The 14,024-nt window shown below is 40.0% G+C and overlaps 2 protein-coding genes across 16 annotated transcripts in view; both read left to right on the forward strand.

Moving 5' to 3' along the window:
* The window catches only part of ablim1b (actin binding LIM protein 1b), a 62,952-nt gene extending 58,043 nt beyond the window's left edge, over positions 1–4,909 (forward strand). For 9 of the 15 annotated variants that reach the window (XR_008303093.1, XR_008303089.1, XR_008303082.1 and 6 more), the window contains 7 exons: positions 25–171; positions 597–682; positions 857–980; positions 1,061–1,125; positions 1,592–1,646; positions 1,749–3,181; positions 3,327–3,394. Coding sequence is in view for 1 of the 15 variants with exons in the window: in XM_053238865.1 (XP_053094840.1) it covers positions 25–171; positions 597–682; positions 857–980; positions 1,061–1,125; positions 1,592–1,646; positions 1,749–1,756; positions 2,155–2,229; positions 3,101–3,181; positions 3,327–3,440 (755 nt within the window). In the remaining 14 variants the exon portion in view is untranslated. Of the gene's footprint in view, positions 1–24; positions 172–596; positions 683–856; positions 981–1,060; positions 1,126–1,591; positions 1,647–1,748; positions 3,182–3,326 lie in introns of all 15 variants that reach the window. The other 6 variants (XR_008303080.1, XR_008303081.1, XR_008303086.1 and 3 more) reach the window with 3 other exon arrangements.
* Positions 4,910–8,595: 3,686 nt separating this feature from the next.
* afap1l2 (actin filament associated protein 1-like 2) overlaps positions 8,596–14,024 on the forward strand; it is a 31,081-nt gene continuing 25,652 nt past the window's right edge. Inside the window, exon 1 of the mRNA XM_026914981.3 lies at positions 8,596–8,776. Coding sequence (XP_026770782.3) covers positions 8,761–8,776 — 16 coding nt within the window. The 5' untranslated portion in view covers positions 8,596–8,760. The remainder of the gene's footprint in view (positions 8,777–14,024) is intronic.

A 14,024-nucleotide genomic window follows, 5' to 3' on the forward strand; every position in this document is an offset into this window, starting at 1 on the left:
AAGTTCCCCAAAATACCAATCCAGATTCAGCTGCCCTCGCAGCCCAAAGCAAGTTTGCTGGCGACATCATCAAATCTTCCAAGTTCCCTGCTGCTCAAGCTCCCCGGCCGGATGAAACAGCAAAGATTGAGACTGACTACTGGCCCTGCCCTCCCTCCCTTGCAGCCCTAGGTAGGCTTCTACCTTCTCCTGGCTCCTCCAGGAAGACTAGCCTACTGAGAAGCATGTGAAAGCAGAGTCAAAGGCAAAAGAATGATGTTGGCAATGTCAATACCGTATGCTTTGTCAATATGACGTTTCCTCAGTTGCAAGAGCAGTAGTTTGTGAGGAGTGGTATAGAATCCCTTAGATTTTTTCTTCCAGGTCGGTTAGGGAATATAAACAATCTTAAATCAATTGCATCATCCACATCGTTGATCCAGACACCATTCCTCAGTTCTAATCATTACACTGTTACTGTTCCTTTCCATTTGTTTTTATTATGATGTGTGGAAGCTTGGGTGTTTTCATCAAAGGATAATGATTCAAAGAGTAATGAAGATTGTGTACACTAATCCACTATTTTTTTTTTAAATTAATATTCATTGTGCAATCAGGTTCAGATATGAGGAGTCGCTCACGAGATGAAGAGGAGGAGGAACAATTAAAACGAAGACAACTCCAAGAAGATCATCTTAGCAAGGTGATGGGCCACTAGCACAAAACATTCATTATAATATTAGAGGAAATGAAAGCAATCACAGAAAATTACAGAGATGGGAAGTATTGTGCAAAATTTGACAGCACGTTGTTTTCATAGAATAGATCCACGTAGCTCTGATTACTGAAATTGGAATGGCTTTTTACAATACTACAGATCCAGTCTGGTCTTGGAAAGCTCATTTTGAAGGAGGAGATGGAGAAGGAAATGAACAGAGAGAGATATGCTCGCAGTGTGGCAGCCCAGCGGTACGAGCCTCAGCACTCCAACTTCACCGCAGGTACTGCACTATACACCAGCTCCTCAAGCTGCAAGTGGCTTTGGCACTGTCACGCTTACTGATTAATCATTCATCTTCAGATCCCAACTCTCCCACGTCTAAAACCTCTTCACTGCCAGGATATGGACGCAACGGCCTTCTTCGGGTAAGAGAGCAGGCCAAAGTAGGTCTTTCTTTAAGCTGATTTATAAAAACGTGGGTATTTCATTTGAGGTCTATTGCCTAATAAGTCTTATATGTGAATAATTTTTACTGCAAGGGCTAGCCAGCTACTGTAGCTAACACAAAATTCATATTCATTAGTTCATTTATTCATATAAGTTAACAAACTTCACTGCTTAATTGCTAGCCAGTTAGCATAGTTTGCTAGCATCATTTCTATGGATGTATGTAATAAAATGTTCTGTATTCTGAATTGCTAACACTTGCTAGCTGAGCATAAGTGACAGGATTTCTAAGAGGATTTTTAAGTCATATTCATAAAGGTTTATAATCCTCACTGTTAATGATTACTGATTACTTTTTAGACGAGTTTTACAATTATGTAAAAAGAAAAATATTTACACACATACACATTACTACATGTCTTTGGTCTGTCTTTTCATCCACAGTCAACAGAATTCTCTCAGTATAACAGTTACGGGGATGTGTGTGGAGGGCAGAGAGGTATTTAACTGCCTTACATTTCATGTTTAGAGTAGTCGTTGGATAAATTGGAACATATGCTCACACTAAGCTGTCCTCTCCTCTCTCCCTATCATTATGCAGATTTCAAGGTACGTGAATGATACAGACTATAACCTGATCAGCTGCACTGAGCATGAGCATCAGCCATCATGTACATGAGAATGTGGACTCATGCTCCATGTGACACCCTGCTACGCTTGTGCCTGAGTTACAAACAGCTCAGGCAAGGGGGGGAGCATGGACAAGGGATTTCATCATTACATACGCACATCCTGAGAAGTTTGTACATAGCCATAGTTAGATTAAAGGAGTAACCGTTATCCCCATGGGTAGGGTAGCTAAAGTCTTACTCCCTCCTCATAGTATCAGATAAAGTAAAGTAGGTGTTTGTCTTTAGTTGTGAAGTCTTTCCCATGGTTCCTTTTCCTACCAATCCTCTTTTTGTTTCTTTTTCATTTACATTGCATGTATGTGTTCTGTTCTATAGCTCGTCCACGATGGCCAGGTTCCCCTAACCAGAATGGACAGGGGAATGTCAATGCCTAACATGTTGGACCATAAAGCAAGTATCCCATGTGTTTTTGTTTGTTTTGTTTTGCTTTTGTGAGAATTACATTTCTCCTCTCTCTCTGATTTAGATGGTGTTCCTTCTTGTTCTGTTAACATCCACCCCCCTAACACCCAGATTATTCGTTAGAGTAAAGTAGGTTATCTTGGCACAGCCTCACAGGTTATAGGCAGTGAGATGAAGGGAGAAGACTAGAGCCTTCCAGTGCTGTGAAATGATGTAATGATATGCTTTGCTGTGTCTGAGCTGTACACATTTTTCCAGATCATTGATCCCCACCTTTCCTAAATCTGGCTGAAGAGGCTTAAGAGCTGCATGTTCTTGGTTTCTTTAAAGGTGCTGCTATAGTCCCCACAATCTTAACATGATCATTCATTGTTCCATATTTTATTGTGTTAATTAAAGGAATAATATTCCTAGTAGAAAAGATATATGTCCTCCATCCAGTGTTAAAATTGGAATGACATAGCAGATTCACTTCGTTTTTATTTGGACATGATGATTTTAATAACATCTACACATCATTTTATCTTAATTTGGCCATTTTCACTTTATGTCCTCTTCTCACTTTGTGATTTTATTTTGGAAGTGATGTGACACGCTGAAAATATTTTTCTTTTAAAGGTATTCACACAGAATTCACAAAAAATGTTTATGCCCCAGTCTGCTTTTACCCTTTTCTCTCCCTTTTCTCCCCGATCTCTGTGCAGTTTAGCATTTTGTCTGTTTTCGTCTCTGTGTGTGACTGAATGGTTGTGTTCTCAGCATGTGCATTTGTCCAGCTTTGCTTTTCAGTAATTCATTGTCTTTGGCAAATGTCTTGCATTGCATTCTCCATAACAAGACAATCCCTCCTTTTGTAAAGGTGTATCCCTATGAAATGCTCACTGTCACCAACAGAGGGCGTACTAAGCTCCCAAAGGACGTGGACAGGACGAGACTGGAGGTAATTAGAGGGCAAAGCTGTAAGCCGCACTCTAGGTGGTGGCGTGGGAATAATATGTGTTGATGCTGCACTTTCTCTGCTTCCCTTCTCCTCAACCTTCCTTTCTCCATGCAGTTATTTAACCTGTACATTGTTGTTTCCTCAGCGTCACCTGGCCCCTGAAGTATTCTTTGATGTCTTTGGAATGGAGATCCAAGAGTTTGACAAACTTCCTCTGTGGAAGCGCAATGATATGAAGAAGAAGGCCAAGTTGTTCTAGCCAAGACATTGTGCATGTTTTAATTTATCAGTCACTCCAATAATAATGTATTATAGCTGTAGTTTTCTGATTTGCTTTTCCTTTATTCCCTTTTATTTTTCTTTTTTTTTTTTGTTTGCTTCTAACAGTCTGATACACATGGACATAAATTATCTACTTTTTTGATTCAAAACAAAGACCACACCTTTTTTTTCCCAAGGCAGAGTTTTCGTTTGAGTAGGTTTAAAGAGATCTGCGATCTAACCACTCAGCAGAGACCAGAGGAGTGAGGACTGGTTATTATCTCTCACATTTAACTCACGTGAAACCCGACTTCCGAGCAAAGCTTTCTCCCCTTGCACTCCTTCCTGCTCTCTCATAAAACAGGACTGTAATCTTTTTTGGGGGGAAAGTGGTAGGGGGCTGAAGGCTATCTGCAGGGTTCTTCCTCTAAACAGGCTATTAAGGTGATGGAAGTGGAGGAGCTCCAGCAGCCCCCTGCTGCTGTGGCCCTAACAAGGGCCTTGATGTTTCTTAATGGGGGGAAGTTAGAGCTACTGTATGTGACTGAAGATAAGAGGTCTGGGCTCCACCTGTGGCGGGGAAGGCCTTAAAAGACCATCCGGGCTTCTGGAACATATTAGAACCTGAGGTGACAGAAAGACGCATCTGCTGTAATGCTCCTCCCTGCCATCTCCTCTCAATCGTCAAGCTAATACCAAAATGGCTTAGGATGATTTCTCTAGAATCAAAATCCTATTGAGTTCAGTGCTCTTTGGTAGCTCCCTTTTAAGCCCCGTTACCTATTTTTAATTTAAAACTAATGGAACTATTGCATTTGACAGACAAGGTGCTGGTGAAATGTTCGGAAATGAAATCCGACCTCCTGCTTCCTCTTAAAAAGAGTTGCGAGTTTGTTCACCACTAGAGGTCAGGCTTGTGTCATTAGGGACAGTTGAGGCACCCCCCATCTTACTTTTCAGACCCCTCTGTCATTGGAATCTGACAATCCTCTCCTTTTGACCACTATCTAAGCTGCAATATATGTTTTAGCAACATATCACTTTGACTAAAGTTGCATTTGAAAAGAAACACCTTTGATATTACTGCATTTTATAAAGCTGAGGTATTTCAAACTGCCACTGTGTTGCTGGGAGACTGATGGAGCCGTAGCCATAGCATCTGTGTCACGAATAGGTTTGATAGCAGGGCCATATCTGTCATTCCGTACAAAGCTGCCAGACAGTGTTGTTCCCATATCACTGGATGTGCTTGCAGTAGTGTTGTTGGCTGCTGGTGACTGTTAATTCCCAGCAGTTTCCTGTGTTATCTGCAGGGTTAAGGACCGAGGACTAGGAAATAGAAAAAAAATACGGGGTTTATATGACACAACAAAAATGTGATGAGAATATGGTGATGAAATTCCAGTTTTGATACCCATCATGATAATGATGTAAGAACTCAAATGAGTAATAAAACTCTGCTTCAGATATTTATGTCCCTGGTGAATCATTTTGTCTGTCACAAACACCACCACACTGAGGTACTAAATAGTAATGTAAAATTTTGGGTTGGCTGCAAATACTGTACATTAAAATCTGTTTTGTATGCTCATACACGATGGAAGAGCTGTTTCACCTAGAGAAAATTTATTAGTATATCCATTCAAACTGCGAAAAACTGCATTTCATTGGCTCTGTACTTGTACTCTGCACAAAGACAAAGACAATAGAGTTGAATCTAATCTAATCTAATCTAATCTAATCTAATCTTACACAATGGAAGAGCTGTTTCACCTAGAGAAAATTTATTAGTGTATCTATGCAACACACCACCACCACGTTTCCCACAATCAGTAATAAAGAAACATTCTGAGAACTCAGTAGACTGTGACATGAACCTCAAGTACAAAACCACACATATGCACACATCCTGTGAGCTCATTATCATGGATGGTTTGGTTCATTGTATAGGACAACAATTCATTATTTTCAGTCTTTGTGCAGAATCTTGTGACCTCAAAGCTATGCCCTAGTTGTTTTTGGTTGTGACCAAATTTGCACTTAGTGGTGTGCCTTCCCCTGCAGACAATTCTAATGTAAGGTGTCTACAGGTCCCAGTAGGCACTAATGTTAGTGTCTGAGTCTTGCATTTTAGACCACACAAGCAAAAGAAACAGGACAAAAATGCTGGGTTAATGAGAGGTTTTGCCACAATACACCAAGCCCAGTCTTCTAGTTACATTCTCTCACACGAGGTTGTTCAGGAACCTGCTCTCTCCTGTTTTAACTGATCTGATCTGCTATGTGAAGGAGTGGTGGAATAATATTGTTTCATGACATAATGCTTACCTCCCAAGGACCCTGGTGAGCAGCAGTGAGAAGTTTGAACAGGTGCCCCTCTTTTGCAAACTCTTCAAAGGCTCCTTTAACTTGAAAAGGTGTGAAAAGTTTAAGAAAGCAGATTATTATTGCAAACTGTAACTCTGTGGATTGCAGAAGTGTGAGCCTAAGTGCTCTGTCATTTTAGAAATTTAGAGATTATAAAATGTGTTGGATAAACATGCCAACTTATTTTATGTGAACTTCCTACACATAAAAAGTGAGGATGCTTTCATCTACTTGTAGATGAACACTACATTGTACAGCATCTCAGTTCTTCACTGAGAAACTACCTCTGATCACCGTCATTCCATCACTGCTCTTTATTTAGACACACTTGGCGTACACTCAACACCTCTTTGTATAAAACTACTGTAGAAAATAACTCTGTGTGTGTTTTATATGGGAAAGGTTCCTGAATGAAAAGGCTTAGTGCTCAGATGGGGCCGAGTCCGTAACCCTTGCCCTCTTAGTCACAGCTGTGGAATGCTTTTTGTGTTCCAACCAGCAGCAGCCGAGATAATCTGCCAGTGTCTGCACCTACCCACTCCAGCTAATACACAATGCACAAACAACGTTCCCACAGCAATATGCCAGTGAATCTGAAGCATTTGACTGACATTTCCTGTTTATGTATCAGTCTTTTTAATTGCTCTAAGACTCCTCCAACTCTGGGGCCTAAATGAAACAGAGTCCACTAATATCTGTAACAAGACAGTGCTTTCTGCTCCCACGTGTAATGACTTTCATGCCTTATGAACAGGGACAATACAACTCCCATGTCTCTTCTCTGAAAACAGACCATTAGGAGGGTGGGTCACTCTCTATATCAGCCCCCTTCTTTCCATACAACTCTATGACTGCCTTTTATCCACGTGTTTAAAGTCAAAGCTACAGGGTTGGTGGGCCTGGCATGGAGACCAGGATGGTGGGAGCCTCAGAACTGCTTCCATACTGACTCAGCGTCAGGGGATTACCCCTCTTGTAAGGTGAGTAACTGAAGGGAAACAGCTAAAGCAAACTCACCTCCTCACCCTTAGTCCCAGTACATTTTACTCTGAGACCCCAGATTTGAAATGGGTTGTGACATGTTCCTCACTAATAGTACTTGGGGGTTTCCAGTCTATGAGCAATTCAAACTTACACAATGAACACAGTGGTGCATTTGTATTCAGCAGACTGTGACAGAAGGTCCCAACTGGGTCTGAGGACTTTGTGAAATACTTCAATGTAATTATTTAATATGTTGGAATTTAAAGGAGTTAGCAAAGAAGTCATCACTCAGAGACCATGAAGCATTTCTGGTGTTATCGGTTCTTTAATACTAGCAGCGTGTCCAAAGTGGTTTACAAAGTGGGAATTACAAAGTGGTTTACCCAGTGGGAATAAGAAAACCACATGTTTGCTTACTTTGAGCAACTGACCTGCTTATCCATGCTCTCCATGCATCAAATACTATTTCTGAACGAATCTTGACGAAAGTGCTGGGCGCGGGGGAGCTGGGATGGAAACCTTCTGACGCCCCATGAGACTTTGCAGAGAGGTCAGTTTCTCAGAGCATGTGACTCTCATTCACCCAGCTCACAGAGGAAGAAAGCGCAGTTCTCACACTACTGACCAACAGACACATGATAACAGGATGAGAATGTAACCCTGCTATTCGTGCCAAGGCATGTTCGCCTGTGGTCATATCACAACAATCTTGTTCCACTTTACCTGTTGGGTTTTTTGTTTATTTGTTTGGTTTTTTTTTGAGATCTTGAATCTGAGTGTTTTGTATTTGAGTATTTGCCTTTCGTGCCCTGTCCAGAATAAATTTAAGAAGATTGGATGAAGCCTGAAAGAAATAAAACATGCTGATCCCTTACAGAGCTCAGTTATTTCAGGAATGTACAGGGGTTTCTGAAATCGTAATGAAGGCAGCACCGAGGGAACAAAATGTATTTATTTATCACTGAAGGTCTTGAATTTCGATTTAAAACAACCCTGGCTCCATGCTGCACTTTGGTTTACTTCGTCTTGTTTGCAATCGGACAATTATTTGATGCACAGCTCCTGTGCTCCCACTCTTCCTGACATATACACAGCACATTCCTGTCATGTTTTCCTCAGGCCAGGATGCTCCCATGAGCCTCTCAGTCAGATTTAGGTTCAGACAACTCACCTCCCGTGGGAAAATGTAGTCTGGGAACATGTGCTTTCTCCTTTCGTATCTAAAGATCTATCTGAGGAAAAGAAATAAACCAGAATAATCAAATAACAATACCTCCCAATTCCACTTCCTTTAGATTAAAAAAATAGACTGTATAACGGAATACACAGTGCAAAAACAACAGATATACAATACCCATCACCAGCATGGATAACAGTCGAACAACTGATCAAAAGATTACATAAGACAAGATGTTTATATACAGAGTTCATATTCAACTAACCATCATATTAAAATAATCACAAATAGGGGCCCTAGTTGAAATTTTGAGCAGTCCGACAGGTCAATCCTCTCAGCCCCCAGCTGGGGAGAAGTGACCCCCTGTTTATCCAGAGACCTTGAAATAATCTCATAATTAAAATAATGTCTCCAAGTTTATGGCACTCCAATCATTATAACTCAGCCTTTTGTTTTCAAAATGTCCTCAATCTATACATTAGTATTTATCTTTGATTGGACTTCTGCATTTCTAGTTCACAGTTTTGTTCTCAGTGGGTTTGATTAGTGAGAGCAGCAGAGGGAGAAGTGACTCTGTGATTGATGCTGAGAGAGAGAGAGAGAGAGAGAGAGAGAGAGAGACTCTGTCCACTAGCCTGACTAATCGGGGCTGTGAGTGAGAGTCTGTGTGAGAGTGTGTGTTTTTGTCGAGTTTCTCTCTCCTTCATCTTTTATCACAGAGCTTTGGATCGCTTTACTCAGCCCCAGAGCCACAGAGAGCTCCGGAGTGTCCATCTCCGCCTCTACAATCATGGACAAGCACAAAGGTAAGCGAACATGACTTTTTCGCTCACTGTTTGCTGAAGGTTAACTCTGAAGTGCTTGTGAATGTATTCAGTTGGAGTTTAGACGCTCTTACACTCTGGCTCAAGTTCAAGTTCAGACGGGCGCGCGCCCAGACTTGAGTGCAATCCTACATTATTAAGGTCAGTGGATATAAAAGCAGAAAAGATTCATCACTGGTAAAGTTTTACATGAGACAATAAACAGGCATCCCACTAAGGGTTATGCGTTTATGTTCATTTGATTTCCTTTTGAACATTCTCCAAAACTTGTATATTTTGCTTAAAAATCCGGATTCCACTCGACACCATAGTCTGAGTATAACCATAATCCTATCTGCACTATCCGACCATCTCGAGTCTCCTCATCCTCCCAGTCAGGCTCATTTAATGCATGAATAAACTCCGGGATATGACAGCTCTGTCAACAAGGCTATGTCCCAAACAGCGTGCTGCACACTACGCACTAAGCAGTGTGTCAAAATAGTAAGCAGTTTTAGTGCAGTAGTCTGCAGTTTGGACTTAATCTGATTCTGATTGCATGCATGTTTGGATAGCATTTAGCAGGCTGTGTTTGGACAGAGTCTCAGTTACAAAAGAGTTGGCTGTGTTATGAATGTTTATTTTGTTTTTTCACTGATTCCCTTTCAATAGATGTGAAGAGAATTTTAATCTCTGTCCTATCCCGTATCCCCAAAAAATATATAAAGAAAAAACAAACAAACAAACAAAACAAAACAAAACAAAAAAACCCAGTAACTAGCAGTAGTTATGGGAGATTTTGAAGTTACAGCTGTTCTCTCAGGATTCCGTAGATGCCTGTGGTTTGGTGTTGTAATCTACAGGAGGTGGACTGTGGACTAATATTAATATGCTGTATTATCAGGTTGGATTTTTGGCATGCCTTTCAATTTTAGCTGAATTAGTTGAGATTTGGTGTGATCTCCTATATTATTACTATAAGACTTGTACTGCATGGTTCAGATGAGCTGTAGGCCTTATTACATTTGCAATTTACATTAATTTGGAATTAACAAGGTTTAAACTGATTTGAACAGGGCACCACACACACACACACACACACACACACACACACACACACTAGGGGTAATTTAGCATACCCAATCTGCCTCATCTCAATCCGAGCTCAGGAACCCTGGAGCTGTTAGGTGGCAATGCTACCCACTGCACCACCAGGCCGACTTTTAATGTCCATCCTACTGCAGTATCTTCAGCTACATCGTTCAGAGCCTGCCCAGGCTCCCAGCCTCTGATTTCTGTTTTTGCATTGGAATTATTTCCTACTGATAATGTAAGGCAGGAGTGTCAGACCGCAGTTCTGGAGGATTTCCAATTTTATCTCATTTACTACACTTGATTAAATTTATCAGCTAATCACCAACATCTTAGAAGGCTGAATTTGGTGTGTTTCTATCTCTAGGACTGGATGCTGACAGTCATGATGGACGCCACTAGGATTGTCAATACCAACCTGTTATGTCTGTTAAAAATAAGGAAAGAAAGGAAAACAGAAATGTCAGTAGTTCTTCAGCATTTCTAACATCATTACAATGACCTGCAGATATCTCTGTGGAACTGCTATTTAGTAGAGCTTGAACAAAACAAACTCTGTAGTGAAACAAGACTTGGCTTGTTCCACAATAATGGCTTTCATATATAAGTATCAGTTCATAATTGCACTTCCTGTGAAGGCCTTGATGTTTGATTATTCCCAGAAAACATACCACATGGCAATCCATCTTTGTTTGTTTTTAAAGTGGCTTCCACTTTTTTGGTTTTGTGCATCTTGGATTCTTGCAGTTACAGTCATTTTACCTCCCTGTTACGCAATTGCATAATCCGTAAAAGTCCTGCTGAGTCACACATTTACTTACAATGATAACAAAACAAGAACTGCTTACAAGACTAACACATATGTTGAAATATTAAAACTACAGTGACCTTCTATGTCTCTGAACTCAGTGGGTCATGTGCATCATGGAGGCTGATTACAGGCAGTCAGCAGTCAAAATGGCAGACAAAACGGCAGTGTTCAAAGAGGACCTTAACCATTGAGTATGAAAATGTTATGAGATCTTCCATGTCATGAAACTTCCTGTCTACCTCAAACTTTGTGTCAACTTGCTGAGACGGGCATGCTGACATTCTGTTTCTAAGCCAGCCAAGCTATATTAGTCCCAGAAGCTCAGGGGCCCTTAAAACATAAGAATGATTCAGTGCCATAAGTAGTTAAAGTCTGGCTATTTTATGACTTGTTCTTACAAGTCGGGTGCTGTTAGGGACAACACTGCAGTTGTTGTGGTCAGGGGCCCTGCCTCTTAGACAGCCTTTGTGAATTTTGTTTTTGTGAGATAAGAATGAGAGGGAGGGAAGGAGAAGCTAGAGGGAGGGGAAGGATGGACGGAGGGGTGGCATTTTGAGGAGCTGTGCATAATATCTTCCATGATGAAGCACAGTACTTACACCAGGATTCACATGACAATGAATTCTATAATTGGTGTGAATTCACATGATGTGAATTCTACACTGTTGATTAATGTCATTCGGTATCATTTTGAAGCCCATATGAAAAAATTTGGTTTGAACTGTGGGTTTTGTAATTTAGTCTTAAGCCTTTGGTTGTAATTTTTGGGTTTGGCTTTTTTTTACAGGGGAAACATTCACTGTTAGCTCTGGCACACTCTGCTAAGAATAGTTGCTGTACATGACGGTAATATTTAGTGCTATGCATGCAAGATACATATTAATGAAATGTTAAAGGTTTCAGAACACTGAACAGATGCAGCTGAGCTTCCATGAGAATACAGACTGCTTTTTAACTAAAAATCCGTGTGAGAGATTGAAATTACTTGTCTTTTTACACCACAACAAAGACTGACTCACCTATGCAAGAATCAGATCAGTAAAACTCTGTAGAGGTTCCAGTTCCCTAAAATGGTGCTTTTAGCCATCTTTAGAGGAACAAGTATCCTCTGTATGGCTGATAGTCAAAAATAACAGACTGTTAAAGTTAATTTAAAGTTACTGTTCTTATAATCAAAGACTTACTTATATGCAAGGTAAGCAGCCAAATAAAATGGTTATAGCTCCTGTCTCTGTGTATTTTAACTGCACTATATGTGTATATTTTAAATGAGTTTCAAGATTTGCCTGTAAGGTTTCTTCTACATCAGGCATCTATTTTTATTTGACATAAAGGATGGAGAAACCAAGCAGTAACTCAAACATCATCTTGGGTGAACCACCATAGTTTATCAGATTAAAAAAAGCAATAAACCAACACCAAGTGGCTGCAGAGTTTTGAGCAAAAATCCAAAGACAGTGTTCATGTATTTTTAGTTAAATGATTATAAAACTGTTAACAGAAACAAGCTTTTAGATGCATGGATTCTGATTTCTAGTGTTGAGATAATATTGCTAATTGCTAATAATACACTCTATTATAGACTTATAGAGTAAATAGAAACCCTTAAGAATTCCTTTTTCAATACAAAACTTTCATAAAAAGAGACAACACCCTTTCAAGTTTAATCTGTAGCAAGTATAGCTCACACTATTGTGCAGCTGAATGGTTTATAAAACGTTTCTAAATTAATCCATGATGTGTTTGTTTTTATCCTGTCGCTTTCGTCTATTTCCGCCTCTTTCTGCTCTTCAGAGGAGTGCAGGCAACCAGATCTCATCCCTGAGGTTCTGCTTGATACCATTTTTTCCTGATCCACCCATGAGCCCTGCTGCTCTGGCCAGAGCTTTGAGTGTGTCAGCTTTATAGCTGACCTGGTGCACATCTGAATAAAACTCTGAAGTTCGGGAACAGGAGATGTGCACCATTTGACTTGAAGTTCAGACTTAAAGGGTAGTTTTGAGGGAGATGCAAGGCAGTAGTCTGCATTATTCTGACTTCTGAGGAGATTTAAGAGTGTGAAGACTGTTCTCATTAGTAAATATTAGTCTACACAGGATTCAAGGCTTGGGGAGAAGGACATAGTGCTGCATCTAAGCACACTGACATGCACACTGTAGGCTTCAAGAGCCATGCAAGAGGGCCGACAACACAAGAGGTGGTTTGGTTGTTTCACTGCCTCCCACTGATAGAGAGGTCAGTGGTGATTTGTCTAGAGTAATGACTGCACCAGTGGTAGTGTTTGTGGAGTATAAGTGGGATAAAAATATTTGGCATGTGTGGGAATACAATGATTGTTATTGTTTTGTTGCGTTCATTCACATCTTCTATTCTAAAGGCTTTATTCTGAAACAGTATACAGTCAGATGAACTCTCAGTGGGTATACACTCAGTAATCACTCTCAAACTTATACATAATCAGCAGACCTTTAAAATGAGAGTGTGGTGTCTCAGTAAACCGCCCAGTGATAATGACAGTACTCTGACTACAATTGTAGTACTATATCTAGAATTATAGTACTATCTACAGCTGCAGTTCTATGTCTTCAGAATCAGGACTAAGTCTAAAGTTACATTACTGTGTCTACAGTTGCAGTACTATGTCTACAGATATTGTACAATGCCTACAATTATAGTACTATGCATACAGTTACAGTAGTTTAAAGTTGCAGTATTATCTCTACAGTTGCATACATGAATACATTATTTTGACTGAACAGATGAATAAATGAATACAAATGAAAACAAGTGAATGCGCATTCAATACACAACTGAATACAATACAATACAAAAACAGTTTAGTACTATGCGCACACTAACAGTACTATATATACAACAACAATACTAGGCTTACAATAATCATACCATGCATACAATAACTATGTCTACAGTTACAGTACTATGCATACAATTGCAGTTGTTACTGTACTATTTCTATAGATATATTGCCATGCATACAGTTACAATACTTTGTCTAGAGTTAGAGTACTATGCTTACAGTTAATGTACTGTGTCTACAGTTATAGTACATTTACATTAACATTTTCATTTATGGCATTTGGCAGGCACCCTTATCTAGACCGACTTACAGAAGTGCTGTGCAGTCCCTATCAATAAACCCATCCTCATACTGATTCACTCAGTCAGGGACTAAGCCTGGCATCAGTCTAAAAACCCTGTTGAGAGGATAGTACAGTATGAAAACACACAAGACAATGACACATTTTTTTTTAAAATAACAAAGTGCTAATTTAAGTTGAAGAGGTAGGTCTTTAGTTGTCGTTTGAAGACAGCCAGTGACTCAGCTGT

The sequence above is a fragment of the Pangasianodon hypophthalmus genome, chromosome 12, assembly GCF_027358585.1.
Source record: "Pangasianodon hypophthalmus isolate fPanHyp1 chromosome 12, fPanHyp1.pri, whole genome shotgun sequence".
In the NCBI taxonomy this organism is placed as follows: domain Eukaryota; kingdom Metazoa; phylum Chordata; class Actinopteri; order Siluriformes; family Pangasiidae; genus Pangasianodon; species Pangasianodon hypophthalmus.